The sequence below is a fragment of the Cebus imitator genome, unplaced genomic scaffold (genome assembly GCF_001604975.1).
Source record: "Cebus imitator isolate Cc_AM_T3 unplaced genomic scaffold, Cebus_imitator-1.0 Scaffold22, whole genome shotgun sequence".
In the NCBI taxonomy this organism is placed as follows: Eukaryota; Metazoa; Chordata; class Mammalia; order Primates; family Cebidae; genus Cebus; species Cebus imitator.
In genome coordinates, this window is record NW_016107337.1 from 5,574,245 (window position 1) to 5,591,500 (window position 17,256).

The 17,256-nt window shown below is 41.5% G+C and overlaps 1 protein-coding gene across 4 annotated transcripts in view; it reads left to right on the forward strand.

Moving 5' to 3' along the window:
• ZNF704 (zinc finger protein 704) overlaps positions 1-16,664 on the forward strand; it is a 238,340-nt gene extending 221,676 nt beyond the window's left edge. Inside the window, exons 8-10 of one of the 4 annotated variants that reach the window (XR_001822999.2) lie at positions 6,803-6,900; positions 8,432-9,464; positions 11,571-16,664. Coding sequence is in view for 1 of the 4 variants with exons in the window: in XM_017521858.2 (XP_017377347.1) it covers positions 6,803-6,900; positions 8,432-8,543 (210 nt within the window). In the remaining 3 variants the exon portion in view is untranslated. Of the gene's footprint in view, positions 1-6,802; positions 6,901-8,431 lie in introns of all 4 variants that reach the window. The other 3 variants (XR_001823000.2, XR_005198974.1, XM_017521858.2) reach the window with 3 other exon arrangements.
• The last annotated feature ends 592 nt before the right edge of the window (positions 16,665-17,256 follow it).

The window sequence follows — 17,256 nt, forward strand, 5'->3', positions numbered from 1 at the left end:
GTCCTCTCTTATTTCCTTGAGCAGTGGTTTGTAGTTCTCCTTGAAGAGGTCCTTTATGTTCTTTGTTAGTTGTATTCCTAGGTATTTTATTTTCTTTGTAGCAATTGTGAATGGCAGTTTGTTCTTGATTTGGCTCTCTTTAAGTCTGTTATTGGTGTATAGGAATGCTTGTGATTTTTGCACATGGATTTTGTATCCTGAGACTTTGCTGAAGTTGCTTATCAGTTTCAGGAGATTTTGGGCTGAGATGATGTGGTCTTCTAAATATACAATCATGTCATCTGCAAACAGAGACAATTTAACTTCCTGCTTTCTAATTGAATACCCTTTATTTCTTTTTCTTGCCTGATTGCTCTGGCTAGAACTTCCAATATTATATTGAATAGGAGTGGTGAAAGAGGGCATCCTTGTCTAGTGCCACATTTCAAAGGGAATGCTTCCAGTTTTTGCCCATTCAGTATGATATTGGCTGTGGGTTTCTTGTAAATAGCTTTTATTATTTTGAAATACGTCCCATCAATACCTAATTTATTGAGAGTTTTTAGTATAAAGGGCTGTTGAATTTTGTCAAAGGCCTTCTCTGCATTTATTGAGATAACCATGTGATTTTGTCTTTGGTTCTCTTTATGTGGTGAATTACATTTATAGACTTGCGTATGTTCAACCAGCCTTGCATCCCCAGGATGAAGCCTACTCTATCGTGATGGGTAACCTTTTTGATGTGCTGTTGCAGTCTGTTTGCCAGTATTTTATTGAAGATTTTTGCATCAGTGTTCATCATGGATATTGGCCTGTAGTTTTCTTTTTTAGTTTTGTCTCTGCCAGGTTTTGGTATCAGGATGATGTTGATCTCATAGAGTTAGGGAGGATTCCCTCTTTTTGTATTGTTTGGAATAGCTTCAACAGGAATAGTACCAGCTTTTCTTTGTACATCTGGTAGAATTTGGCTGTGAACCCATCTGGACCTGGACTTTTTTTGGTTGGTAGGCTATTAATTCCTGCCTCAACTTCAGACCTTGTTATTGGTCTATTCAGGGTTCCAACTTCTTCCTGGCTTAGTCTTGGAAGTGTGCAAATGTCAAGGAATTTATCAATTGCTTCCAGATTTACTGGTTTATGTGCACAGAGCTGTTTGTAGTAATCTCTGCTGGTAGTTTGTATTTCTGAGGAATTAGTGGTGATTTCCCCTTTATCATTTTTTATTGCATCTATTCAATTCTTCTCTCTTATTAGTCTAGCTAGTGGTCTATTTTGTTGATCGTTTCAAAAAACCAGCTCCTGGATTTATTGATTTTTGAAGGGTTTTTTGTGTCTCTATCTCCTTCAGTTCTGCTCTGATCTATTTCTTGTCTTCTTATTTTTGAGTGTTTTTTTTTTTATCTTGTTCCTCTAGCTCTTTCAATTTTGATGATAGGGTGTCGATTTTAGATCTTTCCTTGCTTCTCATGTGGACATTTATTGCTATAAATTTCCCTCTAGACACTGCTTTAAAGGTGTCCCCCCATGGATTCTGGCTGGTATGTTGTGTCTTCGTTCATGCTGGTTTCGAAGAACATTTTTATTTCTGCCTTAGTTTCACTGTTTATCCATTCGTCATTCAGAAGCAGGTTGTTTGGTTTCCATGTGATTGTGCAGTTTTGAGTGCTTTTCTTAATCCTGAGTTCTAATTTGATTGCACTGTGGTCTGACAGACTGTTTGTTATGATTTCTCTTCTTTTGCATTTGCTGAGGAGCAATTTACTTCCAATTATGTGGTCAATTTTAGAGTAATTGCAATATGGTGCTGAGAAGAATGTGTATTCTCTGGATTTGGGGTGGAGTGTTCTGTAAATGTCTATTAGGTCTGCCTAGTCTAGATCTGCATTCAAGTCCTGGATATCCTTGTTGACTTTCTGTCTCGTTGATCTGTCCAATATTGTCAGTGGAGTGTTAAAGTCTCCCACTATTATTGTGTGGGAGTCTAAGAGTCTTTGTAGGTCGTTAAGAACTTGCTTTATGTATCTGTGTGCTCCTGCATTGGGTGCATATATATTTAGGATAGTTAGCTTTTCTTGTTGCATTGATCCTTTTACCATTATGTAATGTCCTTCTTTGTCTCTTTTGATCTTTGTTGGTTTAAAGTCTGTCGTATCAGAGACTAGGATTGCTACCCCTGCTTTTCTTTGCTCTCCATTTGCTTGGTAAATCTTCTTGTGTCCCTTTATTTTGAGTCTATGTGAGTCTGCACGTGAGATGGATCTCCTGAATACAGCACACCAATGGGTCTTGACATTTTATCCAGTTTGCCAGTTTGTGTCTTTTGATTGGGGCATTTAGGCCATTTACATTCAATGTTAATATTGTTATGTTTGAATTTGATCCTGCCGTTTTTTTACTGGCTGGTTGTTTTGCCCGTTAGTCGACACGTTTTCTTCATTGTGTCATTGTTCTTTACCATTTGGTACATTTTTACAGTGGCTGGTACTGGTTGTTCCTTACCATGTTTAATACTTCTTTCAGGAGCTCTTGCAAGGCAGGTCTTGTAGTGACGAAATCTCTCAGCAATTGCTTGTCTGAAAAGGATTTTATTTATTTCTCCTTCACTTATAAAGCTTAGTTTGGCTGGGTATGAAATTCTAGGTTGAAAATTCTTTTATTTAAGGATGTTGAATATTGGCCCTCACTCCCTTCTAGCTTGTAGGGTTTCTGCCAAGAGATCTGCTGTGTGTCTGATGGTCTTTCCTTTGTGGGTGACTCAACCCTTCTCTCGGCTGCCCTTAGGATTTTTCCTTCATTTCAACCCTGGTGAATCAGACAATTATGTGCCTTGGGATTGCTCTTCTTGAGGAGTATCTTTGTGGTGGTCTCTGTATTTCCTGGATTTGAATGTTGGCCTGCCTCATTAGGTTGGGGATGTTCTCTTGGGTAATATCCTGAAGAGTATTTTCCAGCTTGGATTCATTCTCCCCGTCACATTCAGGTAAACCGATCAAGCATAGATTAGGTCTTTTCACATAATCCCATAGTTCTCGGAAGCTTTGTTTATTTCTTTTCACTCTTTTTTCTCTAATCTTGCCTTCTTGTTTTATTTCATTGATTTGATCTTCAATCTCTGATACCCTTTCTTCTGCTTGATCAATTCAGCTGTTAAAATTTGTGTATGCCTTGCAAAGTTCTCATGCTGTGTTTTTCAGCTCCATCAAGTCATTTATGTTCTTCTCTAAGCTGGTTATTCTAGTTAGCTTTTCATCTAACCTTTTTTCAAGGTTGTTAGTTTCTTTACATTGGGTTAGAACATGGTCTTTTAACTCAGAGAAGTTTGTTATTACCCACCTTCTGAAGCCTGCTTCTGTCAATTCGTCAAACTCATTCTCTATCTTGTTTTGTTCCCTTGATGGTGAGGAGTTGTGTCCCCTGGGAGGAGAAGAAGTATTTGGTCTTTGATGGTTTCATCCTTTTTGCACTGGTTTCCCCCCATCTTCGTGGATTTATCTCCCTTTGATCTTTGAGGTTGGTGATTTTGGGAGGAATCTCTGAGTGGACATCCTTTCTGTCAAGGTTATAGCTGTATCTTTCTTGGCCTATACTGGCGCTGCTGGGCTGCCTCAGATTCAGTCAGGTTACTGGGTGGGCGGTCTTCCCTGGGAGTTTGTTCATGCAGGTGAGGTTAGCCCCGCCTTCCCAATGGTGTCTCTCCTTCCCCAAGCTCAGTCTTCCCAACTGGCATCAAACTGGTGTATTTGCTGCGAAGCTTTCTAGCGTGCGGGCTTCAGTTTGAGTTTTGTGAGGGTAGGACCTGCCAGGCCTTATGGCCTGTTTTGCTTTCAACTCTACCTCTTTCTGTGACATGGGTCCGTCCTGCAGGTGTTAGTCCATACTTCAGCCCAGGCCCATGCTGACAACTGTGGCACCAGGCAGGAGCCGTCACTCAGATTTGTATGGACAACCCACGGTGCCCCACAGTCCGGCAGGGCTCTCATGGACTGTGGGTTGCAGGAGGGATGAGGGAAGCACAGGATCCAAATTGGAGCACCAAGGGGGTGAAGTCCCTGACCCTCCGAGCTGGCTGCACGTTCCAGGTGGGGATATACCCTGCCCTGTCTCGGTTCTCCCTCCCTGGGCTGCTCTCACCCTGCTTTGGCTCAACCTTTCATGGGCTATTTTCAGTGTCCTACCAATCCCACCGAATCAAACCTAGCACCTCACTTGGAATCATGAAGTTCTCTGCGTCTCATTACCTGGGAGCTGCATTCCAGTGTTGCCTCCTCTTGGCCATCTTGGCACCCCAAAACTTTCATTTTTAAAAACTGTGAATGTTACCTCTGCTGGCCCTTGCTCCACCGAACTCTAGCATGAAGACCAGTGGTATAGACTAATTCAAACTCATGGCAACAGTGGTTCCAAATGTTAGATTTTTACTTACCTGTATAAAATTTTGAGATGCGTCTCACTCTGTTACCCAGGCTAGAATGTAGTGCCGCAGTCTTGACTCACTGCTGCCTTGACCTCTCCACACTCAGGTAATCCTCCCACCTCAGTCTCCCAAATAGCTGGGACTATAGGTGCATGTCACCACATCTGGCTAATTTTTGTATTTTTAGTAGATATGGGGTTTCACCATGTTGTCCAGACTGGGCTCAAACACCTAGACTCAAGTGATCCACTCACCTTGGCCTCCCAAAGCACTATGATTACAGGGGTCAGCCACCACTTCTGGCCCTACCTGTATAATTTTTTAAGCGTCTTAAGTTTTGTGCTGCTATAACAGAATACCTTAGACTGGGTAATTTATAATGAACAGAAATTTACTAACAACCTGGAGGCTGGAAAGTCTGACATCAACATGCCAGCCTCTGTGAGGGCCTTTATGCTGCATCGTCACATGGCAGAAGGTGAAAGAGTTGGGGGGGGCCACACTGGTCCTTGTATACACTAATCCCACCCATGGGAGTGGAGCCCTTATAGCCTAATCACCTCTTAAGGGCCCCACCTCTTAATACTATTACAATGACAAGTAAATTTCAACATGAGTTTTGGAGGGGACAGACATTCAGACCATAGCACTAAAATGAATGTCAGAGAAAATAACACTGAAGATCTCTATTAGGCCATTCTTGCATTACTATAAATACCTGAGACAGGGTAAGTTATAAAGGGAAGAGGTTTCATTGGCTCTGCAGGCTGTACGGGAAGCACAGTGGCATCTGCTTCTGGGGAGGCCTCAGGGAGCTTTTACTCATGGTGGAAGGTGAAGCAGGAGCAGGCACGTCATGTGTGAAAGCAGGAATGTGCATAAAACAACCACAGTCTTATGTAAACGCGAGAGTGAGAGCTCACATATCACCAAGAGAATGGTCCAAGCCATTGATGAGGGATCCATCCCCAAAACCCACACCCCTCCCACCAGGCCTACCACCTCCAGCACCACTGGGGATTACATTTCAACATGAGATTCAAGCAGAGACACACATCCGAACTGTGTCACATACAATGAAAGAGAAGAGAAAGTACTAATACCTGTACTAGAGAAAAGCAGTTTTCTAAGTATGTCTCGGGAATGGTCCCATGACTTTTAATTGACAATGCTGTTTCTATGACCATGTTGGCTCCTAGGTTTTTAAATTTATTAAATATCTTCCCTCCCATATATGGCAATATTAATTACTTAAGACATTCTTTTTTCTTTGTTAAAAAATTAATTTGTTGCAGCTTTTGAGAATTCCAAAAGCTGGGAAGATTGTTTAGTGTTACAAGAGCAGGTGATGCAAAGGGCCAGAGGACAGCCCTCCTCCATGACTGAGTGACAGAAAAGCAACAGGGTTAAACACACGTCCTAGTGCCAGGGAGAGCTGCAGCACAGCCCTGCTGTACTGTGACACATGCCATGACCTTGGGCAAGTTACTTAACCTCCCTCTGCCTTGGTTTCCTAATCTATAAAATGGGAACAATAATGATACTGCATGGGGTCGTTGTGAAGATTAAAGCCACTGTCAGTGTATCTGGCACTCACTGAGTGCTGAGAAGGTGTTTGGTGGGTGGCATACGTCCTTGGTTTGCTCAGGCTGTCTGCCTCTTGCCTTTATTCCTTCCTGTTTAGAGCTAAAAGTCTGCTGTGGTGGGGTGTTTTATATAAGAATTCATGTATTTAGTGGCTGTGATTGATCCGCTAGAGCCAACAGAAGGCCTAGACTGCATTGTGTCATTGTCGCTTACTAGCTACATAAGCTTAAATAAATCTCTTAACCTCTCTAGGTATGTTTCATCTTCTAAAGGGAATCATGAGGCTTGCCCTACTTGACAGAGTTTATGAGGATTAAAAGAAACAGGAATGTACTTTAAGATTTAAAGTGTTATTCAAGTGAAAATATGGCATTATGAGCAATTTGAAATGCATAGATATGAAGTAAAAACTGTTTGAGGTATTGGCTTTTTTTTGAGACAGGGTATCACTGTGTCACCAAGGCTGGAATGCAGTGGCACAATCTCGGCTCACTGCAACCTCTGCCCCAGGGTTTAAGCAATTCTCCTGCCTCAGCCTCCCAAGTAGCTGGGATTACAGGCATGCATACCAACACTTGGCTAATTTTTGTACATTTTGGTAGAGAGAGGATTTCACCACGTTGGCCAGGCCGGTTGAACTCCTGACCAAAAGTGATCCGCCCACCTCAGCCTCCCAAAGTGCTGGGATTACAGGTGTGAGCTACCGTGCCAAGCCTCATCTCTGCTTCTAATGGTCAAGGACCATCATCCACATAGCAAAGGCTAACAATTGCATGGGTGGAGAACCTGCCCCATCAACTTTATTTTCCATGTATTCACCAGGTATCACCCACACATCATCATCCAGTGGGCACAGGAGAGCAGAGACAGCACGCGCACACGGTCCTGTCCTCCCCACCCAGAGGCACGGTCAGCCTAAGGTATGACAACTTAAAATTCTACATACTTCACCTCAAGGGAATTAACTGTAAAATAGGACAGCAGAGGGAACCCTGAGAGATGATCTTCTATAAAATTTCTCCACAACTGACAAAATTTCCTTTCATTTTTTTCCCGTGGTTTTTCCCATCCATTACCTATTAATGAAGATTTGTTGTTTTAAAGGGTAATTATTTAAAGTAAGGCTTTTTTTTTTTAAGAGAGTAGGTAATCGTGATTATTAGGTCTATTCAGAGCCATCTTGTATTAACCTATATATTAAATGAACTATGAGATACAATTTTTATTACAGATCAAGGACGACCTCTCCAGGAGTTCCTTAACCAAAATACAGTAGTCCCCTTTTATCCATAGTTTTACTTTCTGCAGTTTCAGTTACCCAAGGTCAATTGTGGTTCAAAAATATTAAATGGAAAATTTCACAAATAATTCATAAGTTTTAAATTGCAAACCATTCTGAGTAGTATGATGAAATTTCGTACCATCCAACTCTGCCCTGCCTGGGATGAATATTATCCCTTTGTTCAGTGTATCCACACTGTCTACACTATTCACCCATTAGACTGACTGTTACAGACTGTGCTTGTGTTCAGCCAACCTTCTTTTACTTAATAATGGACCCAAAGTGCAAGAGTGGTGAGGCTGGAATTCAGATATGCCAAAGATAAGCCGTAAAATGCGTCCTTTAAGCAAAAAGGTGAAAGTTTTCAACTTAACGAGTAAAGAAAAAAAAATTGTACACTGAGGTTGTGAAGATCGACAGTAAGAATGAATCTTCAATCCATGAAACTGTAAAGAAAGAAAAAGTCATGCATAATATATATGTGCTTTGTACTATCTGCAGTTTCAGGCATCCACTGGAGGTCTTGGGACATATCCCCCACCCTTACCAGGGACTGTTGTACTAGAAATTGAGAATGAGGGACCATTTGAAAGTACCTAATTAAAAACTTGAAAGAGCAATGTTGCTCTCTACTGGCATTTCTTGTGTTTACTTGTTCAATTCAGTTTTATGAAGATGGCCAAATTGACATGTCCACAAATAGACAAATAGAAGCTTAAGGGATATGGTAGCAAATTTTAACAGTTGAGTGTAGTGGCTGTGAAAACAACCAGCACAGATTAGAATCTGAACCTAGAGAGGTACCTTTGTCACCCAGGCTGGAGTGCAGTGGCATGATCTCAGCTCACTGCAACCTCCACCTTCTGGGGTTAAGTGATTCTCCTACCTCAGCCTCCTGAGTAGCTGGGATTACAGGCATGTGCCATCATACCCGGCTAATTTTTGTATGTTTTTAGTAGAGACAGGGTTTCACCATGTTGGCAGGCGAGTCTCAAACTCCTGAGCTCGTGGTCCACCCGCCTTGGCCTCCCAAAGTGCTGGGTTTATAGGCGTGAGCCACCATGGCCAGCTTTTTTTTTTCCCCTCACTCTTTCGAGGGATTTTGAGCTCTCCATAGAATGCCCATTGAATCCCTCCCACTAAACTAATCTTCCTCATCTGTCTTGCAGGAAGCCCAGGGGAGAGGGCAAAAAGTGTCGGAAGGTATACGGGATGGAGAACCGAGACATGTGGTGTACCGCCTGCCGCTGGAAGAAGGCCTGCCAGAGGTTCCTCGACTGAGAGGCCCCCAGGCAGAAGGGCTCAGGGCCCTGAGCCGATCCTGGCCTGGCCTGCTGCTGCAGGTGTTGGAAAGAGCTTTTCCTGCTGAATACAACACAGTCGAAGCCAGGAAAACCTTTTCAGGACCCTTGGAGGAATAACAGCAAAAACAAAGAAAAAAATTTTTTAAGTCACCACCTATGACAGAAGAAAGTTGCTCTTACTAAGAACCCAGTCTGGAGCAGCTATACCTGGTTTTTTTTCCTTCAAAAGAAAAGTCAACTTTTTTTGCTGTATGTCTAGACTTAAAACTGTGGACTTCTGTAGCAATTGAACCAACAAAGCCCATTTTACCTAGAAAGTAGGCATATTTTGATAAGCTTTCTGAATTATGCCATTTCCAAGATTTTTTTGACACTTAAAAAACCAGCTACAGGTTATTCAGTAGCATTTGTACAAAAAACAACACCTACTTTTATTGTGAATAATCTTTTCCCTGTTTTTCCATTTGACTTCTTGGAGCAGTATACATCAGGATGTGTTGCAAGAAAGCGCAGCACTCTGGACACCTTTTCTATGTCTTTTTGTTTTGTTTTGAAGAATGACCCCAGCTGAACCATGGTAGAGCTATTAGCTTATAGAGCCCCAGATGGCATAAATTTGAGAAGCAATTATCCATGGAAATCACCAGCAGACTTCAGCCCCACACTGAGTTCAGGAAGTCCAGCTGTCACTGTTGGGAAACATCTAGGAGTCTTCCTTGAATCCCTAAGAAGCTCCTCCCCTAGAGGCAGCACAGCTCGCTCTGTCTGCCTGCCGCAACTCGGTCAAGAACTGGCACCTGTAGCCATCTGGGTAAGCCTTGATGCTTCTTTCAGGGATGTGACACAAATGGCAGCTTGGAGCGATTTGTTACTACTTGTCTGTCAAGATTGTAGGCAGGTTAATGGGTCATTTTCCTTCTCTCCAAACTCCACCACTGACTGATTTCAGAAGAGGTAGAGAACTCCAAGCTGTCCCAGTAGGTTTGCTTTAAACAACAAAGCACAGCCCACATGGCCCCACCTGTTCAGAAAGTCATGTTAGGCTGACAAACCACTTCCATTCTGAGCGCACTTTTATAGGTTTTATGCTTTAGCATGTCTGGGAGATGAGTTAATTAACAATATAAGCATTGTGGGTAAATGGAAGGTCCAAATCTTAATTTTTTTCTTATAAAAATATTGGAGCTATTCATTTAAGAATTCACTCAAAAAGGAACATACAGAACACCAAAAGGAGAATGCATGTTGGTATAGGAATTTCTCGATTTAGTAGGGCAGGGGCTTGCACTATGTTCCATTTACTGGGCTTTGTAATTTGCTTGCTTGCTTGTTTGGGAGGTAGTGGTGTGGGGAGATGGGAGTCATTGTCAAGCCGTATAAATAAGCTCATTTTCTATCTACCCTACTCTTGATTGCCCAGCAAAAGAGTTATTTCTCCTATACCTATGCAAAGTAGGAAGAGCCCCTTATAGGAGGCGCCGTTTAGGGAGAGGGGACATGGGATCAGCCATAGGAATGTTAAATGAAATTGCACAGGAGAGTTTAATATATGTCTAGAGATTGTACATACACTTTTTAAAGAGTAGATAGAAGTCATCTACTAATGAGATATTCTTTTTATATATAATCAAAGAAAGTATAAGGAGGTTCCACAGCGTGACATCCATGGTCTGTGCATTCACTTATTATGGTATTTTTATTTTTTAAACTCTCATCTATTTTTTTTTTTAGAAATTATTCCTTGGAAGAGATCCTGATTTTTTTTTCTTTAAAAACATTTACTTTAAGAGAAGATTAAAAGAGCTTCATCTAATTTTGCATCTTGATTGCCAATCAGTACTAGTTACAGCACCAGCAATACTGCATTAGACTTACAAGGTCAGCCAGGAAATGGCATTTTTAAAAAACACAGAAGTGAGTTTCTTTCTTCTACTCTCAAGTCCTTTCTTCTCCTGGTGTCCTGTCACCTCCCCTGCAGCACCACTGATGTGAGATGATGCTCTGGCCTGGTCCAGGAAGCCCTAAGTGATAGGTAGATTGCCCAGTGGCCTAAATGACAGGGTATAGTCCTGGACCAGAGGTTTTTCTCTTCAGCAAAGCTCCCTGGCCCATGATTATTGGACTGTTACTAATAGAAAAAGATTCAAGTCATGAAGTATAAAATCCATCCCCCATTCCAGAACTTTGAAACCGAGGAGGGAGAGATCTTTGCTTTGGAACAGTCCTGGAGCAAAGCCTTGTGGCTTTTACCTCCAAAAGCCACATATACCACATAAGTAGTGCTGAGCTCCAGCTTAGCTGAGCCCAGCTCAGTCCTTACCTGGTGTTCAGCTAGTACACAGGTGTAAGCAGAACTATAGAGCTGAATGTAGCTTCCCTGGGATCTCTTCTCCTTTCTAAAGCCTTTTTCACACAGACAGCTTCATATTTCCTGCCTAAGTTGGGGCTCCTTTCTGCCTGCCAGCCCAGGTCTCTGTGTACTTTCTTTTCTGGCTTCAGGTGCAGGCAGACCCTCAGTACCTTCCTGGACACAGACACATATTCCCTGGACCAAGGCATGAAATAACTAGTAGACCACCAAGCCACACATGGCTGGCCCTGAAGAAAAGGGATTATACTCCTTACAGGTCACCCAGAAAGCTATAAATTCTAATACACACTGCTGAACATGCAAGTTAGGGTTTTTTGGTTTTTTTTTTTACATGTAGCATTATTTTGTTCTATTTTGGAACTAAATGAAGTGCCAAATTAGCCAGACATTCGTTTGATGCCATCTCTGAGGAACCAAGTTCTCTGTGTTCTCTTGGCTGGGAAGAGGGGAATGGCTGGGCAGAGTGTTCCCACAGCAGGCTGGCGGTGGAACTGGAGCCCCAGCCACAGCAGGGAGCTCAGAGGCCTGTCAGGCAAAAGGCAACACAATAGATTCTGGTCCCGAAATATTTCTAAGTAAGGCATGATGTAGCCTTTTGATTTTTTTTTCCTGCATTGACACCCCTGCCTTCAGAAAACGTTTCTCATCTCTCTCCAAAGAAGTCATTTCGTAGTGACTGAAAGGACATTCTCCAGAAAGCGACAAAGCAGAGTGGCCAGCAGGCAGTGGTGTTAAGCCTTGGGCCTTCCCAGAAGATGCGTGCTGCATAGGTGGAGGCAGTGTGACAACCTGGAGAAAATACACAGGTAGCCAGGGGGTCAGGGAGGAGGTACAAGAGGCTCATGGACACCTGGCTCCCACTCATCTTCTTGGTGCTGATCAGCTAGTGGTCACTGTCACTGAGCACCTCCCAGGGATCTTCCATTTTCTCCTCTGGGAGCAGCTGCCTGAAGCAAGGGGAGAATGACCTGAAGGAAAGTACCTCCAGCCATGAGTGCAGGGCTGCTGTGCCCAGCCCAAGTGGGCATCTCTAGCAGACACAGACTTCTCTCCACCTCACTAGCTGAAAAGTGTCCTCCCTTGGTTGGCAAAAGCCAGTCAGGAAAAAAGCTGTGGGCTTCTGAGCAAGAATGTGTGCGCTTAGCTGCAAAGTGCCCGTCAGCAGCTCCAGGCACCAACAAGGTGCCCTTTTCTTAGAAAATTCCTCACCCGAACATAACCATGTTGCAGATGCAAATTTTTAATAGAGAATGACACAATTCTTCACCTTTCTTTTAGAAAACTTTTCAAAGAGATAGTCACAGGTGTATTTGTTGCAAAAGATTTTTGAAACTGAAATGTCCTCCATTAAATCTCAAGATCACTCAAGTTTCTTAAGTCTGCTGCCTCTGGTGTCACACTGAAGCCACACTTTTGAAAGCAGCCCTGAGTTCTGAATTAGCTGGCACTGCTGAATCCACGTCCCCACTTCATCAGACTCCAAAGCGCAAAGGTTCAGAGAAAAGTGGCCAGAGTTGTACACAGAAGAGAGAATCCCTTGAGAATAGTAGCAAAAGACTGTAAATAATATTCATTTCCTCAGGGAAAAATAAAGGGCATGCAAAAAATAGGTCTGGAGACTCCTAAAACTAGGAAGAATTTTGTTATCATCACTAAAGTCTTTTCTAGTCAGAACAATTCTTTTTTTCAAATGAACATCGTATCATTTCAAGACAGATGTATGTGAACTGAGCAGTACTGACATTTGTGAGGCGTGGGGGAGTGCCCTGGGAAAATAAGCTGTTTAGCTTGTAGCTGACCTATAGCCTAAGGCTAACATTTGAACTACAGGTGCAATGCCTGGGGGGTATTCATAGACTCTTGTAAGGCTTTTTCTGAATGTAATTGTGAATACAAAGCCTTGCTGATCCTTTTTATTATTACTCATTGGGTGACTGTTTATTAGCTATCAGCAGAATTCTGTAAGTGAAAGCAAGCCCTGAGCGATGTACATTTTGCTTTAATAGCATGTTAGCAAACAGACTTCCATGGACTCTTGTGGGCAAGGTGCTGCTTTTTCTCATGACCCTGTAGAATTGCTATCGACCACTTCTTCTGTAGCATTGACCTGTGTGAACCTGGGGAAGAATCTGTGCATACAAATGAGTGGAAACAGAGCAGGATTCATGAATATGAATGAGAATGTGGATCATTTTGGAGAATACCCTGGGCACATGGGTCAACTGGAAATTTCGTTTCTCTAAGTAAGTAGCCCTACCAGTGGCACGGACTGTCCCTGTTCCTCGTACCTGTGGGGATTCCTCCATAGTGGAACTGTTTCTTGTGTCTTTTTTGCATTGTAACTAGCCAAACCTGAAATCAGTAAATAAAATGAGATTAGCACTTTTAGGAACCAGTTGTATCACTGAGTAATGCACACCAATAGAGCAAGAAGGATAAAATGTATTTAAGACCAACTGGTTTACTTATTATGACTGACTTTGAAAAAGCCCATATCCAATGATATACATGCTTTAAACGGTATATCTATCATAGGACCAGGAGCCAAAATGGGAATTTTACTTCTGGTCCTGTTTTGTAAATAGTTCCTTTTTTGAAGACAATCTCATGTTTTATAACTTTTGTTGTGGGTCTGAGAATCACAATGGTAATATGTTGTGGCAAAATGTAATCTTTAAATACAAAAACAATTATAACTTAATTTTCCAAATAAAACAAGAAATATACTGGTTAGGCTTCTACAGTTCTAAGAGACATGACACTTTGGTCATAAGCGTCAGTACTCAACTTCTTAAGTTAACTGGAAATATTTTACAAGATGCAGTGTTTTGTAATCACAAAGAACACAGACATTTTGTGAGAAATGACCTTGGTTTTATACATTGTAGCTTATTTTTTAAAATATAGTATTTTACCAGCCAGGAAGTGTTAATATTATAAGTAATTCCTGCTCACCAAAGGGCTATGTCTCTTTTAAGCAAATGTTTTGATGCATATCTTTTTAATTAACCCTCTGCAGCAAGGGTAGAAATACAGATCAGATGGAGAATGGGTATAAGAGAATCAAGATAGCAGCTACTCCTTTTATCATTACTACTATGTTTGCAAAGTATGGAAAAAGATGCCTGAAGAGTCATTTTATATATTTTAAGTCTAAAAAATGTTAACAGATATGCTTATAGGCCATGGGAGAAATATTCTTATAAATTTTTTAGTGTAAAATGATAAATTCTGTGTCACAAAGACAAGTTTACCACTTGACCTACCAGAACCACAAAATACTTGCACTTAACCAGCAAGTATCATTTGGTGGAAATTTCTAAAATCATAGTAGATAGGCCCAAAGATTGAATTCTTAAGTGATCAGTAGTGTTTAAAATAATTTTGTCCTCAGCACTAACTATAACTGTAATTTCCTCATAAGAAAAAGTGCTTCCAAAATATAGTGGAAGGACAAAAAAAAAAAAAAAAAAAAAATTAAATAAAAAAATAAAAACAAATGCTTGATTCTTCACTGTGAAGAACTAGCAGGCACACGAGGTTGTGATCAGAAAGTGACTGCATTCCCAAGAACCAGGAAACAGAGGGGAGCTGTGGAGAGTTTATTAAAACTGCACAAATAATTCAGAGCTTTGCCAAAACCATTTCATAATGCTGTACAGTTTTTTCAAGCCCACTCACTGTTAAAACAAGAAAGCATCTTTTCTTTCTAAGATTTTAGTAATCCAAAAGCTGGCCTAATTAGCCAAGGACGCAGATAACATCAAAAGCAAAGCTGAGATAGAACAGCCATACACCCATTGGGCAGCTCTTATGATGTGGTCAGAAGGTCACTCAGACCTTGGTTTCACATAGGCTTTAGAATCTGCACATGTGAGGACTAGAAACACACAGAGTTCAGAAAAACTGTGTACAGCCCTGGCTCTGGGTCTTTGAGATGAGGCGTCCTGCAAATCTGTTTTCACTCCTTGGAATGTCTCCATTATTAGCATTAAAGTCCCCAAGCAGTTTTTATTGCTGTACAGTTTTGAACCAAATGAGTCTCATTTCCTCTTTAAATAGAAGATTCCCAATTCTATATAGGAGAGGTTGTAAATGGCAGTGCCTCAGAAGGACCAGGCAAGTTCTGTAAATGATTGATATGGATCAGGCAAAGAGGAACACGAGAATGGTGGGGACTGCATTGAACTGGAGAGCACATGCCCTCTTTGAAGGGGTGCCCACACTCAGCTCTAGACAATCAGAACCATGCAGAAATCAGACCCAGGGCTGCTAGATCGTCTGACTTGGAAATATGGTATTACCTGACATAGAAATGTTGACAGCTAATTCAAACTCTTGGCCCACACTGTGCAGACCAAAGAAAAGCTGTACATGGGCAGATGCAGCCTGCAGCCCCTAGTTTCAACTATTGGGGAAAGTGGATTTCACATTCCGTGGTTGTCAGGTCAGATTCAACCATCAGCCCCACAAACTGGTATGTTGGCACTATCTGGGCAACTAAAATAAAAAAGGGGAAAGAGGTCATGTCTCCCCAGAAATCATTCTCATGGCAGATTTGAATATAGATATGCTGAGTTATCCAGCGCTCTCACTCTGCCTCCTTTTGGCATGCCCAGGCCGTGCCCCCGAGAGCATCGAATCACTCTTTTCTTAATTTTTTGTTTTCTACCGTGGCCACTGTGATGAGGGGCTGGCAAAGAGCAGCCTTGTGCCTTCTGAGAAGGCGGCCAGGAGCCTCTGAAGCTTGACACAAGCACACTTCGTTCCCGTGTAACATTACCACTGCTTCACCTCTGATACAGCAAAAGCCTTGCTTCAGAACTGGTAAGCACTTAGGTTATTTTGGAGTGTCCACTAACCTCAAAAGGAGGTTTTTCCACATACAAAACCCTAGCATCTTTGAAGGCAAAAGCAAAATGAGAATAAATGTGTCATGAAAAAAAATTAGAAGTTTCTTCCTTCATTTAGATGGACTAAGTTAGGCTAAACTGTATCTTACGTTGGAGCCCTGATGATATTGGGATAATCACCGTTTCACAACACTGTTTCATTTGATCTTTATAAGAACCCAGTGTAGAATAGGAATAGTTAGAATCACCATTACCCACCTCCAAGGCCAACCCAGAATAGTCTTGAACCTGAATCAGCCTCAGTATTGTTTGCAAGGAAGAGGGCAAGGGCTCATTAAAGGCCTGGCTCAGACCTTAGTCTTCCAGACTGACTAGGGACGTAAGAAGACCCAGGGACCCCACCAAGTTCTCAAACCATCTTTTCAGTCCAGGCTTTTCAGCATAGACATGAAGAGCCCACTCGTTACTTAATTCATGTTGCCAAGTGCAAACTGATTTATCCCCAGATGAATCCCTTTACTGTAACGAATCCCTAATTCCTAAATTCCAACCAATTTGGTAGTTAATTATAGGAGCTTATTAGCTAAGTGTATGTTCTGAGTAAAAGTTTTGACTCCTTGGGGAAAATTTCTTTTGCTGCTAGCATACAACATTTGCTATGTATATAAACTTAAGTCAATGCCAGAAATTTTTAAACCAGCTCAAATTTATAATCTGTAATGATCAAATCAAAACATACTGTAAACTCAGAGTTGGAAGTGCCTGGTAATATGGTTAAGTTGTGTTTAAATGTGAATGCAATTTGCATGACATTGGCAATGCCTGAGATTTCTTTCATTGCGAATGATTAAAAGGCAGTCCAATATACGAATGGTTTTCATCTTACCCTTCTCCCATTGATTTACTAAGTATAACATCTTGAGTTTAAAGTCATTCACAGGGAGTTTAGTCGTGAAGCTAGAAGGAGCCTCAAAAAAAACCATTTTGGCCAGTCTTCCATGTCATGAACAGGCTTTTTGATGAATGATACTTATTATTATGTTTCTAAAGTAATGCAATGTTGGAGAAGGAAACAGTCTAGTGCTTTCCTCTTCTGATGGAAGAGAATCATAGTTAGCACCATTGCTATCACAGGATATAAAAAGGCCCATGAAGAAAGAAAGAAGAAGAAAGCTATGGTTCCAAAAGCAGTTACCGTAGGTTTTGAAAGAAGGAGATGGTGATTAAACTGTAGTCCTTGTTTTTTAAAAATGTTATTTCATGTTAGGCACCATCCACGTAGTTATTAACCACCAACTTCCAAAGAGAAGATCCCCTTGATTTATTTGTATCATGAAAATACTAAAAATTAATTCTCAAGTCTAATTATTACATTCTCTTACTAGGGCTATTTCCCTAAATTTTTAATTCAGAAAATTAATCAGAGCTGGCCAGATGCAGTGGCTCATGTCTATAATCCTAAGTAC